The 21,849-nt window shown below is 49.9% G+C and overlaps 2 protein-coding genes across 2 annotated transcripts; both read left to right on the top strand.

Moving 5' to 3' along the window:
• Positions 1-1,245: 1,245 nt before the first annotated feature.
• Positions 1,246-7,993, top strand: LOC149748876 (spermatogenesis-associated protein 31E1-like). Its single transcript, XM_089912610.1, has 4 exons — positions 1,246-1,350; positions 3,050-3,107; positions 3,695-3,755; positions 3,913-7,993. The coding sequence occupies exons 1-4, from the start codon at positions 1,246-1,248 to the stop codon at positions 7,991-7,993; spliced, it is 4,305 nt and encodes a 1,434-aa protein (XP_089768736.1).
• A 3,743-nt stretch (positions 7,994-11,736) lies between these two features.
• LOC149748875 (spermatogenesis-associated protein 31E1-like) lies at positions 11,737-18,484 on the top strand. The gene is made up of 4 exons (XM_089912609.1): positions 11,737-11,841; positions 13,541-13,598; positions 14,186-14,246; positions 14,404-18,484. The coding sequence occupies exons 1-4, from the start codon at positions 11,737-11,739 to the stop codon at positions 18,482-18,484; spliced, it is 4,305 nt and encodes a 1,434-aa protein (XP_089768735.1).
• The last annotated feature ends 3,365 nt before the right edge of the window (positions 18,485-21,849 follow it).

The following is a 21,849-nucleotide window of genomic DNA, read 5'->3' as shown; positions in this document are numbered from 1 at the left end:
TTTCAAAAACTTTTTGACAATTGGCTGCATTCCCTTTCGGGCCTCTTGACTCAGAGGGCATTGTTTTAGATTAGGTGTCCCAGCACCCCTTTTTAACAGGATTTGTGTTAGCCATGCATTTTTGTCCTTCCCTGGGGTGCCATCAGGCCCACACTTCTGGCCTTACCTTTCCGTAGACCTCGGGGGGAGAGAGCTCTGTCCCCTTTTCTGGGGCACCCATGAGTGCCATCTGTAGGCTTACAGCATGCTCCATTGGGACCCTGATGTCAAGCTGTTCTGGCAAAAAAGTTGCTTGAGCATTTAACTTACAAAGGAGATCTCGGCCCGAAACAGGGACTGGACATGCTGGCATATATAAGAAACTGTGTTTCGGGCTGAGGTCCCCTAAATGGCATCCTAGAGGTTGTAAGAAAGGATGATTTTGTACTTCTCCAGAAACTCCCATAACTGAGATGGGTAGACATGTTTTCTGTGCCACCTTGATGTTTACCACAGAGTATGTTGCACCCTAACCTATCAGAAAGTCAATCAACTTGTCCCCGACTGTCAAACTTACGAGGGCTCCTGTGGGGAAATCGGAATTGGGAGCCTCAAGTCCAAGGAAGCCCCCGGGCCTCTTCATTCATCTGTCGACCATATGAGAGGCTCCCATCTTTCTTTTGTTGTTTTCTTTCTTAGTTTTTAGCTTAGGGCAATGTTTTTTCCAACGCCCTTCCTCTTTATAGTAAACACATTGTTCCTTCCCCAATGGCGGCTTACCTCTCTTCAGGTTAATCGCCTTCCAGGAATCCAATGCTGCTGCCAGAAAAGCTGTGTTCCATCTTGCATCCTCTTACTTCTGTCGTTGTTCCCCGTTGTTGAACACTTTAAAAGCAACATCTACTAACTGAGAAGGGTTCATTCCAAATGCACCATCTAACTTTGGTAATTTTCTTCTTATATCTGGGGCGCTTTGCCCAATGAAGGTCATATTTACCGTATTTTCGGGGGCCTCGGGGTCTGTATCCGCGTGGAGCCTCTAAGCTTGATAAAGTCTTTCTAGAGACTCTGATGAATCCTCATGGGGATTTTGGTGTATCTCCTGAATTTTGTTTAAGCTCTTTTGCCTAGGGTATCCCCTTTCAAAGATGAGACACACGTCGTATAATGCTCTAGGTGTGGCATATCTCCATTATTAGGAGCCCAGTCAGGCTCAGCAGTAGGAACCGTCAGATTTACTTCTGGAGTTCCATCTGGATCTGCTAGATGAAGCTGGTGTGCTTCCTCTCTAGTCCTGTCAATGACCGTCCTTCTCTCATCTCCAGGAAGCATCATGTTCATAAGAGTGTGAACGTCTTCCCGAGAGAGATGGTGAGTAGCAAAGATGGACGTGAAAGGTTCAGTCATATGTAGGGGGTCCTCTCAGCAAGGAGGGCTATGGTTTTTCTAATTAAACAAATCTGAAGTTGAGAACTGAAATGTAAATATGCGAGATGAAAAAACGATGGAATTGTGAACAAAGGAGATTCTGAGAGTATAAGTCACTGGGAAACGGCCAAAATCCTGGGAGAATTTCAGAGTTTCAAAGGCTATGAAAATGGTGGGTTCAAGCCGAGATCCCCAAGAGATCTGAGGAACCCGGAAAAATGTGATTTCCAGGTGGAACGAATAGAAAATTGACTAAGGTCTAGAAGACCCATGAGGGTGGAGGGATAGAGCTGTGGGGCGGATGTTTAGGGAGGGGCCGTGGTACAGCCTCCTCCTCTATTACTCCCTCCCACACCCTCAGGAGCCCTTTGTGACCAAACCACAGCTCTATGATAAAGGCCTAGGGCTTTAGTCTCCAAGTACATGCCCTGTGCTCAGTTGCCTGCTGGCAGCCGTGTGATTCAGATAATGGAGAATGCTCTCTTTTCTCTGAAAAGCACTTTTGATACTTGGCAGTACTCCAGTTGCACTCTCTGTGTGAGTGACATCATCCTAGCCTTCCTGTGTGGACTGGGGCTCTATTTCCTGTTACTCCACTACCTCGAGAATAATGTCTCTTCACCACCTCCCAGGAAACAAGAAAACATCAGGAAGGTAAGGAACCCTTGGGCCAGACCCACAAGCACAAGATCCTCTCTTCTTTTCTATCGTTATTTCCACTTTTCTCAGTCAACTACAGAGACTCCTGAGATGGGAAAGAATAGGACATCTATTCTCAAGTATACAACATCATCCCTGTAAGGACAAGCCAGTCTGGGCAGGGGATAGAGTGAACACTAGGATTTCTAACCAAAGCTCTCAGACCAGTCGCCCAGGTATGGTAGAGGGCTCCAGGGCAAGTCTCACACACAGTGACCAGAGGTCGAGGACTGGATACCGAGTTCAATCTCAGCCAGAGGACAGGCCCATGAGCACTGGATCACCAGCTGTGAACAGGTGTCTCGGATGAGGGCTGATCTGCTGGCAGTGCTGAGGCCCTGAGAGCCTCAGAGCCGGCGCTGGAGTGGCCCTGGCCTTGGGAAGCACCTGTTGGAGCTCAGAATGAATCCGTAGTTCAGAGAGAATGTGTGTGTTTTTTGAGCAGAGGAACAGTGACGAAAGAAATCCAGGGTGAATCTCACATTGAAAATCCTTCTTTATGTTCTTCAGAGAAGGAAAACAGAAAATATTTTTATCCTCTTTAAAAATGAGTGAAAAGTAACAAACGTAAGGTAGATAGCTAGTGGGAAGCAGCCGCATGGCACAGGGGTATTGGCTTGGTGCTTTGTGACAGCCTGGGGGAGAGGGGGGGATAGGTAGGGTGGGAGGGAGGGAGACGCAAGAGGGAAGACATATGGGAACACATGTATATGTATAACTGATTCGCTTTGTTATAAAACAGAAACTAACAGACCATTGTAAAGCAATTATACCCCAATAAAGATGTTAAAAAAAAAATGAGTGAAAGGAAAGAAAAACCACAGAGCTCTGTTAGTTAAACGTAGAAAGTCATATTATGTCATGGACACTGAGTGTCTGATGCTTGTCTAGAGAGGGGCGAGTGAGAATTGGGTCCCAGGTCCTCATTTGTTCTGTCTCTCAGCATCAAATGGAGCCGAAGGGGAGACGCAAGATTAACGAGAAAAAGAGAGCTGTGAAAGGTAAGTTGTGCCATTCATCCCTGTGTGCCCCGAGGGTTAGCCCCCATCTCTCTCAGCCCTGAGGGCCCAGCTCCACAGGCTCCGAGGAGGCCAGTGGCAGGGCCTGTCCCTCAAGAAACAGAACCCTCAGGGAGGCTCCTGGGAAGGAGAGCAGAACAACCCAGATACCTCCCAGATTCCATGTGCACAATGAAGTGGTGAGGGGCCTGGAAAAGGGTGTGGCCCAGCAGGGGTGTGTGGGCTACAGCGGACCAATAGCGCCTGGGTTGGGAGGTGGGACCTCCAGGTCCAACCGTGGACAAGTTGTTTAACTTTGCTCAGATTCCTCTGTAAGGTGACCCCTGCCCATTCTCCCCCACATGGAGGATGTGAGGACGGCAAGGGGTAATGGATATGGAAGTACTTTGTAAATGATAAACCCTTTCATGAGCTTCGCCATCGCTGTCAGGGATCATGTGGCTTTGGACGCTGGTGCCTGGGCTGCAATCTCCCAATGGTGTCCCCTTAAAGGGACACTGCACTCAGCCTCCTGTGAGACCCCCTAGGCCCTTGCCTTCACCACCGTGACCCACTCTGCTGATTTCCAGCTTGCAGAAATTCCCTGAAAGAGCTGGAAAAGGCTCGGGACCTGATTTCACTTCTGCAAAGGTAAAGAATCTTTCCCTTCTCTCCTGGGTTCTTCTTCCACCCAAAGCCTATGGTGTGACACCTGGGCTGCAGGGAGCCTGGGGCTGAAATGCGAGGGGGAGCCCTGAGGACAGCGTACGTCTAAAGCCCCGGGGTGAGGGACAGCAGAAGCACTGTGAAGTCAGCACGGGGGCCGTGGAGGGCCGTGGGGCCACAGGGGCCCACCCCTGCCTGCCCTGCCCAGCCCTCCTGGCCCTGGGGGCTCCTGGCTGCAGCTTGTGCCTCATGTCTCCTGCAGCCACCTGGACAAGCTCCCTCACAAGGGCGGCTTCCATCAGCTCTCCTGTCAAGACCCCCTCGGTGAGGTGGGCAAAGCAGCGCCTGCTGCAGCCCACCAGCCCTGCAGGGAACCTGCAGAAGACGATGCTCCTGCCGTGTGCCCATCAGCTGCCCTGGTTCCTCTGACCCAGGGCTCTTTACCTGTGGCGTCCAGCCTGTCAACAGAACCTCAAGACCAATCCAACTTGAAGAGAGTCACCCTTGGCACTGTTGCAAAGAGCTCACCTCCAGGTAATTCTTTTTTGCCATCTACCACTGCAGCCATCTTGAGTCTTGGCCTCGCATGCTATCACATTTTGTTCCTGTCCTTCTGGTGGAAGATTACCAAGGCCTTGTTCTTCCCCACCTCATCACAGAGTAAGTCCTGGCAAGAACACCTGTCCCACCAGCCACCAGGGGCCCCGTTCTCGGGAGGGCCCACAGACAAGCAGGTAGAGACTGGTAGCCCCTTATTTGTCAACCCTGAAGTCCAGAAGCTGCTGGAGCTTCTAGTCACCAAGAAAGTAAAACTAAACACTTGTAAGGAGAAAGAAAAGGATGGGTCATTCTCAGAACAAATGAGCTCAGACTACCACCTGAACACGTCAGGGAATATGTGGAAATCACTGGGTGCTGAGCAGCACAACACAACCCCTCAATCTTTCTGGAACATGAAAGACAAAACAGAGCAGCTAGAGCGGCTACCTGGTCCTCAGCAGCTCTTACACTCCGAGGTCTTGAGGGACCACTTGGAACAGAAATACAGCCAGCTCTACTGGGGTCTCCCCTCTCTGCACAGCGAGGCCCTGCTGGCTGTTCGGAGCTCTGCTCAACAGCAGGCACCCTTTGTTTTATTCAGTGGAGTTTCTCATGGCTTTTCAGTTTCAATTCAACCTGGAATACCTTTAGGTGCTTCCCAGGCCCCAGTCTTGCCCTGCCCGGGGGTCCCACCCCAGCCTTTCACTCAAAACTTGCCTCCCTGCCAGCCCCCACCTCTGGCTCAGATCCAGGCCCAGCTCTACCTCCCATCTTCTCTCCTATCCAGACCACCTTATTCTCCACCCCAGATGAGTACCTGTGGACTAGACTGTCCTACCTTTCAGAACAAGACACTATATTTTATCCCCACTGAAACTCAATGTCTGAAATGCCCCTTGTTGCAGAAGCAACTGAAAAGTGGGGAGCCTTCACCCTCTGTGGTCAAAAGATCTCAGAAAGGCTTTAACCAACTCATTCTCACCCTTCCTCCAGACAGGGGACGCTCTCAGGCCCGAAGGTCAGCAGTTTCCATTCATCATGAGGACTTAATTGGCCCTGATCTCCAGAAGCAACATCTTCAAAAGAGGCTCATCAAAGAGCAAACCAAGAGGGGCCTGGCCCGCAGTATCCACCTGTCTCCGTCTCTGGAATTGAGCTCCTCTCAGTGCCAATTTTTAGGGACTCATCAGGCACAGGGCAAGCAGGGACCCTGGCAGCCCTCTGCTTTTACAGGCAAAAGGAGACTGGACCGACAGAGGACAAGGTCCAGGTGCCCTAGGAGATCCCACAGGAAGGGTCAAATGCAATTCCAACCAGGGCAGGATTTCGGCAAGGGTCTAAGGCCATGTCTCAGGAGGATCTCAAAAGCTTCCTCCAGGACCAGCCTCCCAGTCAAGTTTCTGCAAAGAAACTCTGAAAAGGAGTCAGAAAGATACTTGATGAGGCCCTTGAAGAGTAACTCTGGAAACTGTTTACCCAGTAGCCCAGAGCAGAAACATCTAGAAAAATTCTTGAAAGCCCATCTGAGCACAAAGTCGAGGCAGATTAATCAAGGTATGACGCCTGTGATTGTGCGTCAATCCTGGCTTGCTGCCAACTATGCTTCTTATAAGCCCCACCCTCACGAGGAAATCAGAAATCTAGCATCCTCGAAGTATTGGAAACCCTGTGCAAACTCCTCCCGTGAGCTTTCCTTCCTCAGTCCAAGCATTCGGCAGATGCTGGAAGCACATGTTATAAGCTGGCGGGTAAGGCACAGGTGGGGCTTACCCAACCAGGCCTTTGAGCCCATAAATCTCAAGCCAGGTGGGGCTCAACCCTTGTCCTCTCCAAGGTCCACCTTTTCCCCCTCTGCCACCTGTCAATCTAGAGCACACTCAAAAGCCAACTTTGCTAATAAGCTCTCTGGAAAACCTCAGCCCCATCAGGGAATGACAGCGATAACAAAAGCAACAGTTCCCACCCTGGTGAGTCCCCTCCCTGTTCCCTCACCTGAGCATACAGAAATCCAGAGGGCCCTGGGAAAGACTTCACCTGGTGACAGGTATGGGCCCTCAGAGGCCCCTCTGACTGGACAGGAGGGCAGACTGCCTTATCAGATGCCCACAGTCAACCTCATGGGCAGAAGCTGGGAGAATGGGACTGTCTTGGGGTTTCCAGCCACTAGGAAAACCCTGTCGCCACCAACAAAGTCAGTTGCCCAACATCCAAAGGAGCCATGCCTTAAAACACAGGTGGCTCAAGGCCGTGCCACTGGTGAGCTCCTTCCAGACTCTCACAGTGACATCCTCCTTCAAGACTATCCCATTGGCGTGCGCCTCCAGGACTTTGCCACCAATGTGCTCCTTCGAGACCATCACACTGATGTGCTCCTTTCTTCAGACATCTTGGCTTCTCACAGGTCTCTTTCTAGTTCCCAGAGGGAACATGCTAGTGAGGACGCACCAGCTTTCCAGGTGGTGCCATATGACCTCAACGTGAGTGAACAGAGCAGCCGGGGCCAGCAGAAATTCAAAACACCACAACTTCAGGACCCATTTAAAAGCCAGAGTGAGATGTCTGCCCCAACTGAGGAGTGGAGGGACCTTAAGAGGCCCCAACCAAAAGAGCATGAAGAAATGAAGAGCCAGAGGGAGATGCTCGCATCAGCTGAGGAGTGGAGGGGTTTCACAAAGCCCCAACCAGGACAGCATGAAGAAACAAAAACCCAGAGCAACATGCCTGCCCCAGCTGAGGAGTGGAGGTGCGTTAGGAGCCTCCAACCAGGAGACCATGAAGAAACGAGAAGCAACCAGCAACAACAGGAACCCAGGAAGCCAAAAGTTAGGGACCCGTGTAAGGGCCAGTTTGCCTCGACTGAGGGGAGGGAGGACAATTGGAAGCCCAAACCAGGAGAGTATAAAGAAAGGTCTTCAGGACTAAAGGCTTCGCAAGCAAGTGGGATGAGCCACGCTTCTCAGGTCAGGGAAAGAGGAGAGTCCCTTGGGAGCAAACACCCCCAGCTCTCACCAGGGAAGAGACAGCTTTCACCAGAAAGCCAAAAAAGGATGAGGCAGTACGTCAGCCACGATAAAAGAGGCAAAGGAATAGAAGAATCCCTTCAAAAGGGCAAGCCTGCATCAGCCACTGCTCACCAGCAGAAACCAATCGAAGGCAAACCTGTTGTAGAGAGCAGGGCTATCGACCCTTGTGCGATTGCAAGAGCTGTTGGACAGGTCCTAAGAGAGAAACTGGGGCTTCACCAAGGACTCTGTGCCTCAAAGTTAAATCAGCACCCAGAACAGCTCCAGGCCCCAGCAGAGGGGCATTCCCACTACCACAGGGTTCTCTCCTCTTCAGAACAGAGACGGGTGTTGAAAGATACAGCCTACAGGCACCAAGCCAGCCCCAAGGACCACAGCTACCTTAACAAGAGCAGGCATACCACAGGCAGGGGCGACAAGTTAGCCTTCCCACCCAGGGAACTGGAGTCCCCAGTCAGACGCTGCCAGCATGGACCAAGGGTGGCCGGTGGCTCAGGCCACCTGCGCCATCACCCAACATGTCCTCAAAAATGTGTTCCCTCTGGTCAGCCAGAGTGCGCTTCTCATGCCTTTCCTGGGAGGAAAGTAGTGCCAAAAAAAGTTCAGTTCATGGAAAGAAAACCTGCTTCTTCTCACGTTAACCGATCATCTATGTGCTAACGGCTTCTCTTCCTACCACAATTTTCATTCTTTCCCAAAATACATGTTTTTTCTCTTGAGAGGTGGTGGTCTCGGTCTGTGCCCTGCTGGGGGGAAGGGAAGGGATCAGGGTCCACTCTTCCCAGGTGCCTGCTCTGGCTTCCAGATGGGATGGGGCCATGGAGGGAGGTTGACCCCAGCGTGCAATACTCATCCTCACCTCAATTCCCTCACTGCACTTAAGTTTCCATAATAGCAGCATTACAGAAACAAGCAACAGCGTTCAGGACGTGTCAAGGTGAACTAAACCTAAAGACCTCCCCCTTCTCAGGAACCGGCTCAGTCCTCTCCTGCTCTCTCTCTACCTTGAACTTGTGGGACTGTAGGGGAGGGGTTTGCAGAGGCTGAAATTCCCCTCAGGCTCCAGAAAGTGTCACAGACAAGTTCACATGTCAGAATAAGGAGGGGAGTTTGGAGGCAGTGCTATTCAGAGATTTTTATGGAGGCTTCATTACGTAGGAATAGTTGCTATTAGTAATTAAGTGAACCTCCGGCTCCCCCACACCTCCCTAGAGGTCAAGGGGTGTGCCTTAACGTCACAGCCCTCTAGTGACTTGAGTGGTATCCCTGGCAACAAGCCTACTTCCTCAGGGGGGGTTCCAAAAGTCACCTCATTAACATGAATTCAAGCATGGTTGAAGTGGCTTGTTATGAGTAACAAAAGACAACTTAATCTCTCTTATTACTTGGGAATTTGCAGGGCTTTTAGGAACTCTGTGCCAGGAACAGGGATGAAGACCGAGTATTTCTTTCTTATAAATCACAATATCGTACTATGCTACTAAGGTGTAAGAACAGACATCATAAGAATAAAAAAACCTTGAAAGTACAATGGAATACAACTGAGAGGCCAGAAACAAACCCTCACGTTTAGAGACAACTGAATTTCAACAAGGGTGCCACAATTCCATCAGAAAACTAATACTCTTTTCAATAAATGGCTTTAGAACACCTGAATATTCCCATGCAAAAGAATGAAGTTGTACCTCTGCCTCACACCATCTATAAAAATTAACTCGAAATGAGTAACAGACCTAAATGGAAAGACTAAAGGCTTTTGCTACAACAATCTTTTCAAGAGTTACCAACGCATACCCAGTGTGCCACCTACACCTTGGTCCATGAAGCTGCTTCCATCAGTGAGCAGCTCTATATATGGCTCTGCCAAGGGTTGGTCCGTTAAGTCTGGTCTGCCAGAGTACACTAACTTGATGACATGTAGGCAGTCATGCTCTGGGGATTGTGCAGCATCACCTGGGAGCAATGTGGCTAGATTTAGGGCTGAAGTGACCTGAAGTCTTACGTTGGGATTGTCTCATAGAATGGCTTGCTACTTTCCCATTCTCCCAGAAGTAAGCCAATGACCCCCTTCTTGTTCCAGTAAAGAAAGAACATGGTGAGGGACATACACAGTGGTGGGTTGCCCCACGGTGAACTTCTCAGCTTCCTGAAGTATGTCACAAGTAGCTTCTACAGCCTGAAGGCAAGGGGGCCATCCCTTAACAGTCTGTTCTAGTTGTTCTGAGAAGTAGGCAACGGGTCAAGGGATATTTCCCAGAGTTTGAATTAACACCTGAGACTTACGCCTTGTCTCCCATGGACATGCAATATGAAAGGATTCTTTAAGCCTGGTAGTCCCAAAGCCGGGGCTGAGATTAACTTTGTTTTTATTGTTTCAAAGACTGTTTGGCACTCTGTAGTCCAAGTAAGGGGCTCAAAATCGTGACCCTTTAAAGCCTCACAGAGGGGCTTTACTATGAGCGCACAGTTCAGGATCCAAATCTGACAGAACGCTGTCATTCCCAGAAACTCCCTCACTTGTCTGCGAGTCTTGGGTGTTCCCACACTTGCAACTGCCTCTTTTCTATCAGGAAAAGGTGCCACTGTCCTGGGGAAATGAGAAAACCCAGATACATGACTTGTTGCTTACACACTTGGGCCTTTCTCTGGGAGACCTTATATCCAGGACTGGCCAAATAGTTCAGGGTCCTCATGGTATTTTGGAGACACTTATCGTAAGTACGGCCTGCTATGAGCGCATCGTCCACGTATTGGCGTGAGAGCCCTTCATCCAATATTAAGTTTCTAAGGTCCCTGCCGACATTTCCCCAAACAAGGTAGGGGAATTCTTAAACCCTTTAGGCAGGACTGTCCAACAATACTACCGGACTACCTGTGTTTTTGGGTCCTGCCATTCAAAACAAACAGCTGTGCTCTGATTCCTCTGCAATAGGAATGCAGAAAAAAGCATCTTTCGAGTCCAAAACTGAGAACCGACTGTATTCTCCCAGAACAGTTGTAAGCAGAGTGTATGGACTAGGCACAACAGGTTGCAGATCTTGGACTATTTCATTAATAGCTCTCAAGTCTTAGACAAAGTGATACTCTGTTGAGTCTGGCTCTTTGACCAGGAGGACAGCAGTACTATATGGGGACCTGCAAGGCATCATCAGTCCTGTTTTCAAAAACTTTTTGACAATTGGCTGCATTCCCTTTCGGGCCTCTTGACTCAGAGGGCATTGTTTTAGATTAGGTGTCCCAGCACCCCTTTTTAACAGGATTTGTGTTAGCCATGCATTTTTGTCCTTCCCTGGGGTGCCATCAGGCCCACACTTCTGGCCTTACCTTTCCGTAGACCTCGGGGGGAGAGAGCTCTGTCCCCTTTTCTGGGGCACCCATGAGTGCCATCTGTAGGCTTACAGCATGCTCCATTGGGACCCTGATGTCAAGCTGTTCTGGCAAAAAAGTTGCTTGAGCATTTAACTTACAAAGGAGATCTCGGCCCGAAACAGGGACTGGACATGCTGGCATATATAAGAAACTGTGTTTCGGGCTGAGGTCCCCTAAATGGCATCCTAGAGGTTGTAAGAAAGGATGATTTTGTACTTCTCCAGAAACTCCCATAACTGAGATGGGTAGACATGTTTTCTGTGCCACCTTGATGTTTACCACAGAGTATGTTGCACCCTAACCTATCAGAAAGTCAATCAACTTGTCCCCGACTGTCAAACTTACGAGGGCTCCTGTGGGGAAATCGGAATTGGGAGCCTCAAGTCCAAGGAAGCCCCCGGGCCTCTTCATTCATCTGTCGACCATATGAGAGGCTCCCATCTTTCTTTTGTTGTTTTCTTTCTTAGTTTTTAGCTTAGGGCAATGTTTTTTCCAACGCCCTTCCTCTTTATAGTAAACACATTGTTCCTTCCCCAATGGCGGCTTACCTCTCTTCAGGTTAATCGCCTTCCAGGAATCCAATGCTGCTGCCAGAAAAGCTGTGTTCCATCTTGCATCCTCTTACTTCTGTCGTTGTTCCCCGTTGTTGAACACTTTAAAAGCAACATCTACTAACTGAGAAGGGTTCATTCCAAATGCACCATCTAACTTTGGTAATTTTCTTCTTATATCTGGGGCGCTTTGCCCAATGAAGGTCATATTTACCGTATTTTCGGGGGCCTCGGGGTCTGTATCCGCGTGGAGCCTCTAAGCTTGATAAAGTCTTTCTAGAGACTCTGATGAATCCTCATGGGGATTTTGGTGTATCTCCTGAATTTTGTTTAAGCTCTTTTGCCTAGGGTATCCCCTTTCAAAGATGAGACACACGTCGTATAATGCTCTAGGTGTGGCATATCTCCATTATTAGGAGCCCAGTCAGGCTCAGCAGTAGGAACCGTCAGATTTACTTCTGGAGTTCCATCTGGATCTGCTAGATGAAGCTGGTGTGCTTCCTCTCTAGTCCTGTCAATGACCGTCCTTCTCTCATCTCCAGGAAGCATCATGTTCATAAGAGTGTGAACGTCTTCCCGAGAGAGATGGTGAGTAGCAAAGATGGACGTGAAAGGTTCAGTCATATGTAGGGGGTCCTCTCAGCAAGGAGGGCTATGGTTTTTCTAATTAAACAAATCTGAAGTTGAGAACTGAAATGTAAATATGCGAGATGAAAAAACGATGGAATTGTGAACAAAGGAGATTCTGAGAGTATAAGTCACTGGGAAACGGCCAAAATCCTGGGAGAATTTCAGAGTTTCAAAGGCTATGAAAATGGTGGGTTCAAGCCGAGATCCCCAAGAGATCTGAGGAACCCGGAAAAATGTGATTTCCAGGTGGAACGAATAGAAAATTGACTAAGGTCTAGAAGACCCATGAGGGTGGAGGGATAGAGCTGTGGGGCGGATGTTTAGGGAGGGGCCGTGGTACAGCCTCCTCCTCTATTACTCCCTCCCACACCCTCAGGAGCCCTTTGTGACCAAACCACAGCTCTATGATAAAGGCCTAGGGCTTTAGTCTCCAAGTACATGCCCTGTGCTCAGTTGCCTGCTGGCAGCCGTGTGATTCAGATAATGGAGAATGCTCTCTTTTCTCTGAAAAGCACTTTTGATACTTGGCAGTACTCCAGTTGCACTCTCTGTGTGAGTGACATCATCCTAGCCTTCCTGTGTGGACTGGGGCTCTATTTCCTGTTACTCCACTACCTCGAGAATAATGTCTCTTCACCACCTCCCAGGAAACAAGAAAACATCAGGAAGGTAAGGAACCCTTGGGCCAGACCCACAAGCACAAGATCCTCTCTTCTTTTCTATCGTTATTTCCACTTTTCTCAGTCAACTACAGAGACTCCTGAGATGGGAAAGAATAGGACATCTATTCTCAAGTATACAACATCATCCCTGTAAGGACAAGCCAGTCTGGGCAGGGGATAGAGTGAACACTAGGATTTCTAACCAAAGCTCTCAGACCAGTCGCCCAGGTATGGTAGAGGGCTCCAGGGCAAGTCTCACACACAGTGACCAGAGGTCGAGGACTGGATACCGAGTTCAATCTCAGCCAGAGGACAGGCCCATGAGCACTGGATCACCAGCTGTGAACAGGTGTCTCGGATGAGGGCTGATCTGCTGGCAGTGCTGAGGCCCTGAGAGCCTCAGAGCCGGCGCTGGAGTGGCCCTGGCCTTGGGAAGCACCTGTTGGAGCTCAGAATGAATCCGTAGTTCAGAGAGAATGTGTGTGTTTTTTGAGCAGAGGAACAGTGACGAAAGAAATCCAGGGTGAATCTCACATTGAAAATCCTTCTTTATGTTCTTCAGAGAAGGAAAACAGAAAATATTTTTATCCTCTTTAAAAATGAGTGAAAAGTAACAAACGTAAGGTAGATAGCTAGTGGGAAGCAGCCGCATGGCACAGGGGTATTGGCTTGGTGCTTTGTGACAGCCTGGGGGAGAGGGGGGGATAGGTAGGGTGGGAGGGAGGGAGACGCAAGAGGGAAGACATATGGGAACACATGTATATGTATAACTGATTCGCTTTGTTATAAAACAGAAACTAACAGACCATTGTAAAGCAATTATACCCCAATAAAGATGTTAAAAAAAAAATGAGTGAAAGGAAAGAAAAACCACAGAGCTCTGTTAGTTAAACGTAGAAAGTCATATTATGTCATGGACACTGAGTGTCTGATGCTTGTCTAGAGAGGGGCGAGTGAGAATTGGGTCCCAGGTCCTCATTTGTTCTGTCTCTCAGCATCAAATGGAGCCGAAGGGGAGACGCAAGATTAACGAGAAAAAGAGAGCTGTGAAAGGTAAGTTGTGCCATTCATCCCTGTGTGCCCCGAGGGTTAGCCCCCATCTCTCTCAGCCCTGAGGGCCCAGCTCCACAGGCTCCGAGGAGGCCAGTGGCAGGGCCTGTCCCTCAAGAAACAGAACCCTCAGGGAGGCTCCTGGGAAGGAGAGCAGAACAACCCAGATACCTCCCAGATTCCATGTGCACAATGAAGTGGTGAGGGGCCTGGAAAAGGGTGTGGCCCAGCAGGGGTGTGTGGGCTACAGCGGACCAATAGCGCCTGGGTTGGGAGGTGGGACCTCCAGGTCCAACCGTGGACAAGTTGTTTAACTTTGCTCAGATTCCTCTGTAAGGTGACCCCTGCCCATTCTCCCCCACATGGAGGATGTGAGGACGGCAAGGGGTAATGGATATGGAAGTACTTTGTAAATGATAAACCCTTTCATGAGCTTCGCCATCGCTGTCAGGGATCATGTGGCTTTGGACGCTGGTGCCTGGGCTGCAATCTCCCAATGGTGTCCCCTTAAAGGGACACTGCACTCAGCCTCCTGTGAGACCCCCTAGGCCCTTGCCTTCACCACCGTGACCCACTCTGCTGATTTCCAGCTTGCAGAAATTCCCTGAAAGAGCTGGAAAAGGCTCGGGACCTGATTTCACTTCTGCAAAGGTAAAGAATCTTTCCCTTCTCTCCTGGGTTCTTCTTCCACCCAAAGCCTATGGTGTGACACCTGGGCTGCAGGGAGCCTGGGGCTGAAATGCGAGGGGGAGCCCTGAGGACAGCGTACGTCTAAAGCCCCGGGGTGAGGGACAGCAGAAGCACTGTGAAGTCAGCACGGGGGCCGTGGAGGGCCGTGGGGCCACAGGGGCCCACCCCTGCCTGCCCTGCCCAGCCCTCCTGGCCCTGGGGGCTCCTGGCTGCAGCTTGTGCCTCATGTCTCCTGCAGCCACCTGGACAAGCTCCCTCACAAGGGCGGCTTCCATCAGCTCTCCTGTCAAGACCCCCTCGGTGAGGTGGGCAAAGCAGCGCCTGCTGCAGCCCACCAGCCCTGCAGGGAACCTGCAGAAGACGATGCTCCTGCCGTGTGCCCATCAGCTGCCCTGGTTCCTCTGACCCAGGGCTCTTTACCTGTGGCGTCCAGCCTGTCAACAGAACCTCAAGACCAATCCAACTTGAAGAGAGTCACCCTTGGCACTGTTGCAAAGAGCTCACCTCCAGGTAATTCTTTTTTGCCATCTACCACTGCAGCCATCTTGAGTCTTGGCCTCGCATGCTATCACATTTTGTTCCTGTCCTTCTGGTGGAAGATTACCAAGGCCTTGTTCTTCCCCACCTCATCACAGAGTAAGTCCTGGCAAGAACACCTGTCCCACCAGCCACCAGGGGCCCCGTTCTCGGGAGGGCCCACAGACAAGCAGGTAGAGACTGGTAGCCCCTTATTTGTCAACCCTGAAGTCCAGAAGCTGCTGGAGCTTCTAGTCACCAAGAAAGTAAAACTAAACACTTGTAAGGAGAAAGAAAAGGATGGGTCATTCTCAGAACAAATGAGCTCAGACTACCACCTGAACACGTCAGGGAATATGTGGAAATCACTGGGTGCTGAGCAGCACAACACAACCCCTCAATCTTTCTGGAACATGAAAGACAAAACAGAGCAGCTAGAGCGGCTACCTGGTCCTCAGCAGCTCTTACACTCCGAGGTCTTGAGGGACCACTTGGAACAGAAATACAGCCAGCTCTACTGGGGTCTCCCCTCTCTGCACAGCGAGGCCCTGCTGGCTGTTCGGAGCTCTGCTCAACAGCAGGCACCCTTTGTTTTATTCAGTGGAGTTTCTCATGGCTTTTCAGTTTCAATTCAACCTGGAATACCTTTAGGTGCTTCCCAGGCCCCAGTCTTGCCCTGCCCGGGGGTCCCACCCCAGCCTTTCACTCAAAACTTGCCTCCCTGCCAGCCCCCACCTCTGGCTCAGATCCAGGCCCAGCTCTACCTCCCATCTTCTCTCCTATCCAGACCACCTTATTCTCCACCCCAGATGAGTACCTGTGGACTAGACTGTCCTACCTTTCAGAACAAGACACTATATTTTATCCCCACTGAAACTCAATGTCTGAAATGCCCCTTGTTGCAGAAGCAACTGAAAAGTGGGGAGCCTTCACCCTCTGTGGTCAAAAGATCTCAGAAAGGCTTTAACCAACTCATTCTCACCCTTCCTCCAGACAGGGGACGCTCTCAGGCCCGAAGGTCAGCAGTTTCCATTCATCATGAGGACTTAATTGGCCCTGATCTCCAGAAGCAACATCTTCAAAAGAGGCTCATCAAAGAGCAAACCAAGAGGGGCCTGGCCCGCAGTATCCACCTGTCTCCGTCTCTGGAATTGAGCTCCTCTCAGTGCCAATTTTTAGGGACTCATCAGGCACAGGGCAAGCAGGGACCCTGGCAGCCCTCTGCTTTTACAGGCAAAAGGAGACTGGACCGACAGAGGACAAGGTCCAGGTGCCCTAGGAGATCCCACAGGAAGGGTCAAATGCAATTCCAACCAGGGCAGGATTTCGGCAAGGGTCTAAGGCCATGTCTCAGGAGGATCTCAAAAGCTTCCTCCAGGACCAGCCTCCCAGTCAAGTTTCTGCAAAGAAACTCTGAAAAGGAGTCAGAAAGATACTTGATGAGGCCCTTGAAGAGTAACTCTGGAAACTGTTTACCCAGTAGCCCAGAGCAGAAACATCTAGAAAAATTCTTGAAAGCCCATCTGAGCACAAAGTCGAGGCAGATTAATCAAGGTATGACGCCTGTGATTGTGCGTCAATCCTGGCTTGCTGCCAACTATGCTTCTTATAAGCCCCACCCTCACGAGGAAATCAGAAATCTAGCATCCTCGAAGTATTGGAAACCCTGTGCAAACTCCTCCCGTGAGCTTTCCTTCCTCAGTCCAAGCATTCGGCAGATGCTGGAAGCACATGTTATAAGCTGGCGGGTAAGGCACAGGTGGGGCTTACCCAACCAGGCCTTTGAGCCCATAAATCTCAAGCCAGGTGGGGCTCAACCCTTGTCCTCTCCAAGGTCCACCTTTTCCCCCTCTGCCACCTGTCAATCTAGAGCACACTCAAAAGCCAACTTTGCTAATAAGCTCTCTGGAAAACCTCAGCCCCATCAGGGAATGACAGCGATAACAAAAGCAACAGTTCCCACCCTGGTGAGTCCCCTCCCTGTTCCCTCACCTGAGCATACAGAAATCCAGAGGGCCCTGGGAAAGACTTCACCTGGTGACAGGTATGGGCCCTCAGAGGCCCCTCTGACTGGACAGGAGGGCAGACTGCCTTATCAGATGCCCACAGTCAACCTCATGGGCAGAAGCTGGGAGAATGGGACTGTCTTGGGGTTTCCAGCCACTAGGAAAACCCTGTCGCCACCAACAAAGTCAGTTGCCCAACATCCAAAGGAGCCATGCCTTAAAACACAGGTGGCTCAAGGCCGTGCCACTGGTGAGCTCCTTCCAGACTCTCACAGTGACATCCTCCTTCAAGACTATCCCATTGGCGTGCGCCTCCAGGACTTTGCCACCAATGTGCTCCTTCGAGACCATCACACTGATGTGCTCCTTTCTTCAGACATCTTGGCTTCTCACAGGTCTCTTTCTAGTTCCCAGAGGGAACATGCTAGTGAGGACGCACCAGCTTTCCAGGTGGTGCCATATGACCTCAACGTGAGTGAACAGAGCAGCCGGGGCCAGCAGAAATTCAAAACACCACAACTTCAGGACCCATTTAAAAGCCAGAGTGAGATGTCTGCCCCAACTGAGGAGTGGAGGGACCTTAAGAGGCCCCAACCAAAAGAGCATGAAGAAATGAAGAGCCAGAGGGAGATGCTCGCATCAGCTGAGGAGTGGAGGGGTTTCACGAAGCCCCAACCAGGACAGCATGAAGAAACAAAAACCCAGAGCAACATGCCTGCCCCAGCTGAGGAGTGGAGGTGCGTTAGGAGCCTCCAACCAGGAGACCATGAAGAAACGAGAAGCAACCAGCAACAACAGGAACCCAGGAAGCCAAAAGTTAGGGACCCGTGTAAGGGCCAGTTTGCCTCGACTGAGGGGAGGGAGGACAATTGGAAGCCCAAACCAGGAGAGTATAAAGAAAGGTCTTCAGGACTAAAGGCTTCGCAAGCAAGTGGGATGAGCCACGCTTCTCAGGTCAGGGAAAGAGGAGAGTCCCTTGGGAGCAAACACCCCCAGCTCTCACCAGGGAAGAGACAGCTTTCACCAGAAAGCCAAAAAAGAATGAGGCAGTACGTCAGCCACGATAAAAGAGGCAAAGGAATAGAAGAATCCCTTCAAAAGGGCAAGCCTGCATCAGCCACTGCTCACCAGCAGAAACCAATCGAAGGCAAACCTGTTGTAGAGAGCAGGGCTATCGACCCTTGTGCGATTGCAAGAGCTGTTGGACAGGTCCTAAGAGAGAAACTGGGGCTTCACCAAGGACTCTGTGCCTCAAAGTTAAATCAGCACCCAGAACAGCTCCAGGCCCCAGCAGAGGGGCATTCCCACTACCACAGGGTTCTCTCCTCTTCAGAACAGAGACGGGTGTTGAAAGATACAGCCTACAGGCACCAAGCCAGCCCCAAGGACCACAGCTACCTTAACAAGAGCAGGCATACCACAGGCAGGGGCGACAAGTTAGCCTTCCCACCCAGGGAACTGGAGTCCCCAGTCAGACGCTGCCAGCATGGACCAAGGGTGGCCGGTGGCTCAGGCCACCTGCGCCATCACCCAACATGTCCTCAAAAATGTGTTCCCTCTGGTCAGCCAGAGTGCGCTTCTCATGCCTTTCCTGGGAGGAAAGTAGTGCCAAAAAAAGTTCAGTTCATGGAAAGAAAACCTGCTTCTTCTCACGTTAACCGATCATCTATGTGCTAACGGCTTCTCTTCCTACCACAATTTTCATTCTTTCCCAAAATACATGTTTTTTCTCTTGAGAGGTGGTGGTCTCGGTCTGTGCCCTGCTGGGGGGAAGGGAAGGGATCAGGGTCCACTCTTCCCAGGTGCCTGCTCTGGCTTCCAGATGGGATGGGGCCATGGAGGGAGGTTGACCCCAGCGTGCAATACTCATCCTCACCTCAATTCCCTCACTGCACTTAAGTTTCCATAATAGCAGCATTACAGAAACAAGCAACAGCGTTCAGGACGTGTCAAGGTGAACTAAACCTAAAGACCTCCCCCTTCTCAGGAACCGGCTCAGTCCTCTCCTGCTCTCTCTCTACCTTGAACTTGTGGGACTGTAGGGGAGGGGTTTGCAGAGGCTGAAATTCCCCTCAGGCTCCAGAAAGTGTCACAGACAAGTTCACATGTCAGAATAAGGAGGGGAGTTTGGAGGCAGTGCTATTCAGAGATTTTTATGGAGGCTTCATTACGTAGGAATAGTTGCTATTAGTAATTAAGTGAACCTCCGGCTCCCCCACACCTCCCTAGAGGTCAAGGGGTGTGCCTTAACGTCACAGCCCTCTAGTGACTTGAGTGGTATCCCTGGCAACAAGCCTACTTCCTCAGGGGGGGTTCCAAAAGTCACCTCATTAACATGAATTCAAGCATGGTTGAAGTGGCTTGTTATGAGTAACAAAAGACAACTTAATCTCTCTTATTACTTGGGAATTTGCAGGGCTTTTAGGAACTCTGTGCCAGGAACAGGGATGAAGACCGAGTATTTCTTTCTTATAAATCACAATATCGTACTATGCTACTAAGGTGTAAGAACAGACATCATAAGAATAAAAAAACCTTGAAAGTACAATGGAATACAACTGAGAGGCCAGAAACAAACCCTCACGTTTAGAGACAACTGAATTTCAACAAGGGTGCCACAATTCCATCAGAAAACTAATACTCTTTTCAATAAATGGCTTTAGAACACCTGAATATTCCCATGCAAAAGAATGAAGTTGTACCTCTGCCTCACACCATCTATAAAAATTAACTCGAAATGAGTAACAGACCTAAATGGAAAGACTAAAGGCTTTTGCTACAACAATCTTTTCAAGAGTTACCAACGCATACCCAGTGTGCCACCTACACCTTGGTCCATGAAGCTGCTTCCATCAGTGAGCAGCTCTATATATGGCTCTGCCAAGGGTTGGTCCGTTAAGTCTGGTCTGCCAGAGTACACTAACTTGATGACATGTAGGCAGTCATGCTCTGGGGATTGTGCAGCATCACCTGGGAGCAATGTGGCTAGATTTAGGGCTGAAGTGACCTGAAGTCTTACGTTGGGATTGTCTCATAGAATGGCTTGCTACTTTCCCATTCTCCCAGAAGTAAGCCAATGACCCCCTTCTTGTTCCAGTAAAGAAAGAACATGGTGAGGGACATACACAGTGGTGGGTTGCCCCACGGTGAACTTCTCAGCTTCCTGAAGTATGTCACAAGTAGCTTCTACAGCCTGAAGGCAAGGGGGCCATCCCTTAACAGTCTGTTCTAGTTGTTCTGAGAAGTAGGCAACGGGTCAAGGGATATTTCCCAGAGTTTGAATTAACACCTGAGACTTACGCCTTGTCTCCCATGGACATGCAATATGAAAGGATTCTTTAAGCCTGGTAGTCCCAAAGCCGGGGCTGAGATTAACTTTGTTTTTATTGTTTCAAAGACTGTTTGGCACTCTGTAGTCCAAGTAAGGGGCTCAAAATCGTGACCCTTTAAAGCCTCACAGAGGGGCTTTACTATGAGCGCACAGTTCAGGATCCAAATCTGACAGAACGCTGTCATTCCCAGAAACTCCCTCACTTGTCTGCGAGTCTTGGGTGTTCCCACACTTGCAACTGCCTCTTTTCTATCAGGAAAAGGTGCCACTGTCCTGGGGAAATGAGAAAACCCAGATACATGACTTGTTGCTTACACACTTGGGCCTTTCTCTGGGAGACCTTATATCCAGGACTGGCCAAATAGTTCAGGGTCCTCATGGTATTTTGGAGACACTTATCGTAAGTACGGCCTGCTATGAGCGCATCGTCCACGTATTGGCGTGAGAGCCCTTCATCCAATATTAAGTTTCTAAGGTCCCTGCCGACATTTCCCCAAACAAGGTAGGGGAATTCTTAAACCCTTTAGGCAGGACTGTCCAACAATACTACCGGACTACCTGTGTTTTTGGGTCCTGCCATTCAAAACAAACAGCTGTGCTCTGATTCCTCTGCAATAGGAATGCAGAAAAAAGCATCTTTCGAGTCCAAAACTGAGAACCGACTGTATTCTCCCAGAACAGTTGTAAGCAGAGTGTATGGACTAGGCACAACAGGTTGCAGATCTTGGACTATTTCATTAATAGCTCTCAAGTCTTAGACAAAGTGATACTCTGTTGAGTCTGGCTCTTTGACCAGGAGGACAGCAGTACTATATGGGGACCTGCAAGGCATCATCAGTCCTGTTTTCAAAAACTTTTTGACAATTGGCTGCATTCCCTTTCGGGCCTCTTGACTCAGAGGGCATTGTTTTAGATTAGGTGTCCCAGCACCCCTTTTTAACAGGATTTGTGTTAGCCATGCATTTTTGTCCTTCCCTGGGGTGCCATCAGGCCCACACTTCTGGCCTTACCTTTCCGTAGACCTCGGGGGGAGAGAGCTCTGTCCCCTTTTCTGGGGCACCCATGAGTGCCATCTGTAGGCTTACAGCATGCTCCATTGGGACCCTGATGTCAAGCTGTTCTGGCAAAAAAGTTGCTTGAGCATTTAACTTACAAAGGAGATCTCGGCCCGAAACAGGGACTGGACATGCTGGCATATATAAGAAACTGTGTTTCGGGCTGAGGTCCCCTAAATGGCATCCTAGAGGTTGTAAGAAAGGATGATTTTGTACTTCTCCAGAAACTCCCATAACTGAGATGGGTAGACATGTTTTCTGTGCCACCTTGATGTTTACCACAGAGTATGTTGCACCCTAACCTATCAGAAAGTCAATCAACTTGTCCCCGACTGTCAAACTTACGAGGGCTCCTGTGGGGAAATCGGAATTGGGAGCCTCAAGTCCAAGGAAGCCCCCGGGCCTCTTCATTCATCTGTCGACCATATGAGAGGCTCCCATCTTTCTTTTGTTGTTTTCTTTCTTAGTTTTTAGCTTAGGGCAATGTTTTTTCCAACGCCCTTCCTCTTTATAGTAAACACATTGTTCCTTCCCCAATGGCGGCTTACCTCTCTTCAGGTTAATCGCCTTCCAGGAATCCAATGCTGCTGCCAGAAAAGCTGTGTTCCATCTTGCATCCTCTTACTTCTGTCGTTGTTCCCCGTTGTTGAACACTT

The sequence above is a fragment of the Delphinapterus leucas genome, chromosome 6, assembly GCF_059928025.1.
Source record: "Delphinapterus leucas isolate spDelLeu-1000000601 "Yukka" chromosome 6, BTC_Dleu_Yukka2, whole genome shotgun sequence".
Lineage (NCBI taxonomy): Eukaryota > Metazoa > Chordata > Mammalia > Artiodactyla > Monodontidae > Delphinapterus > Delphinapterus leucas.
This window is presented reverse-complemented; position numbering and strand designations above follow the sequence as displayed.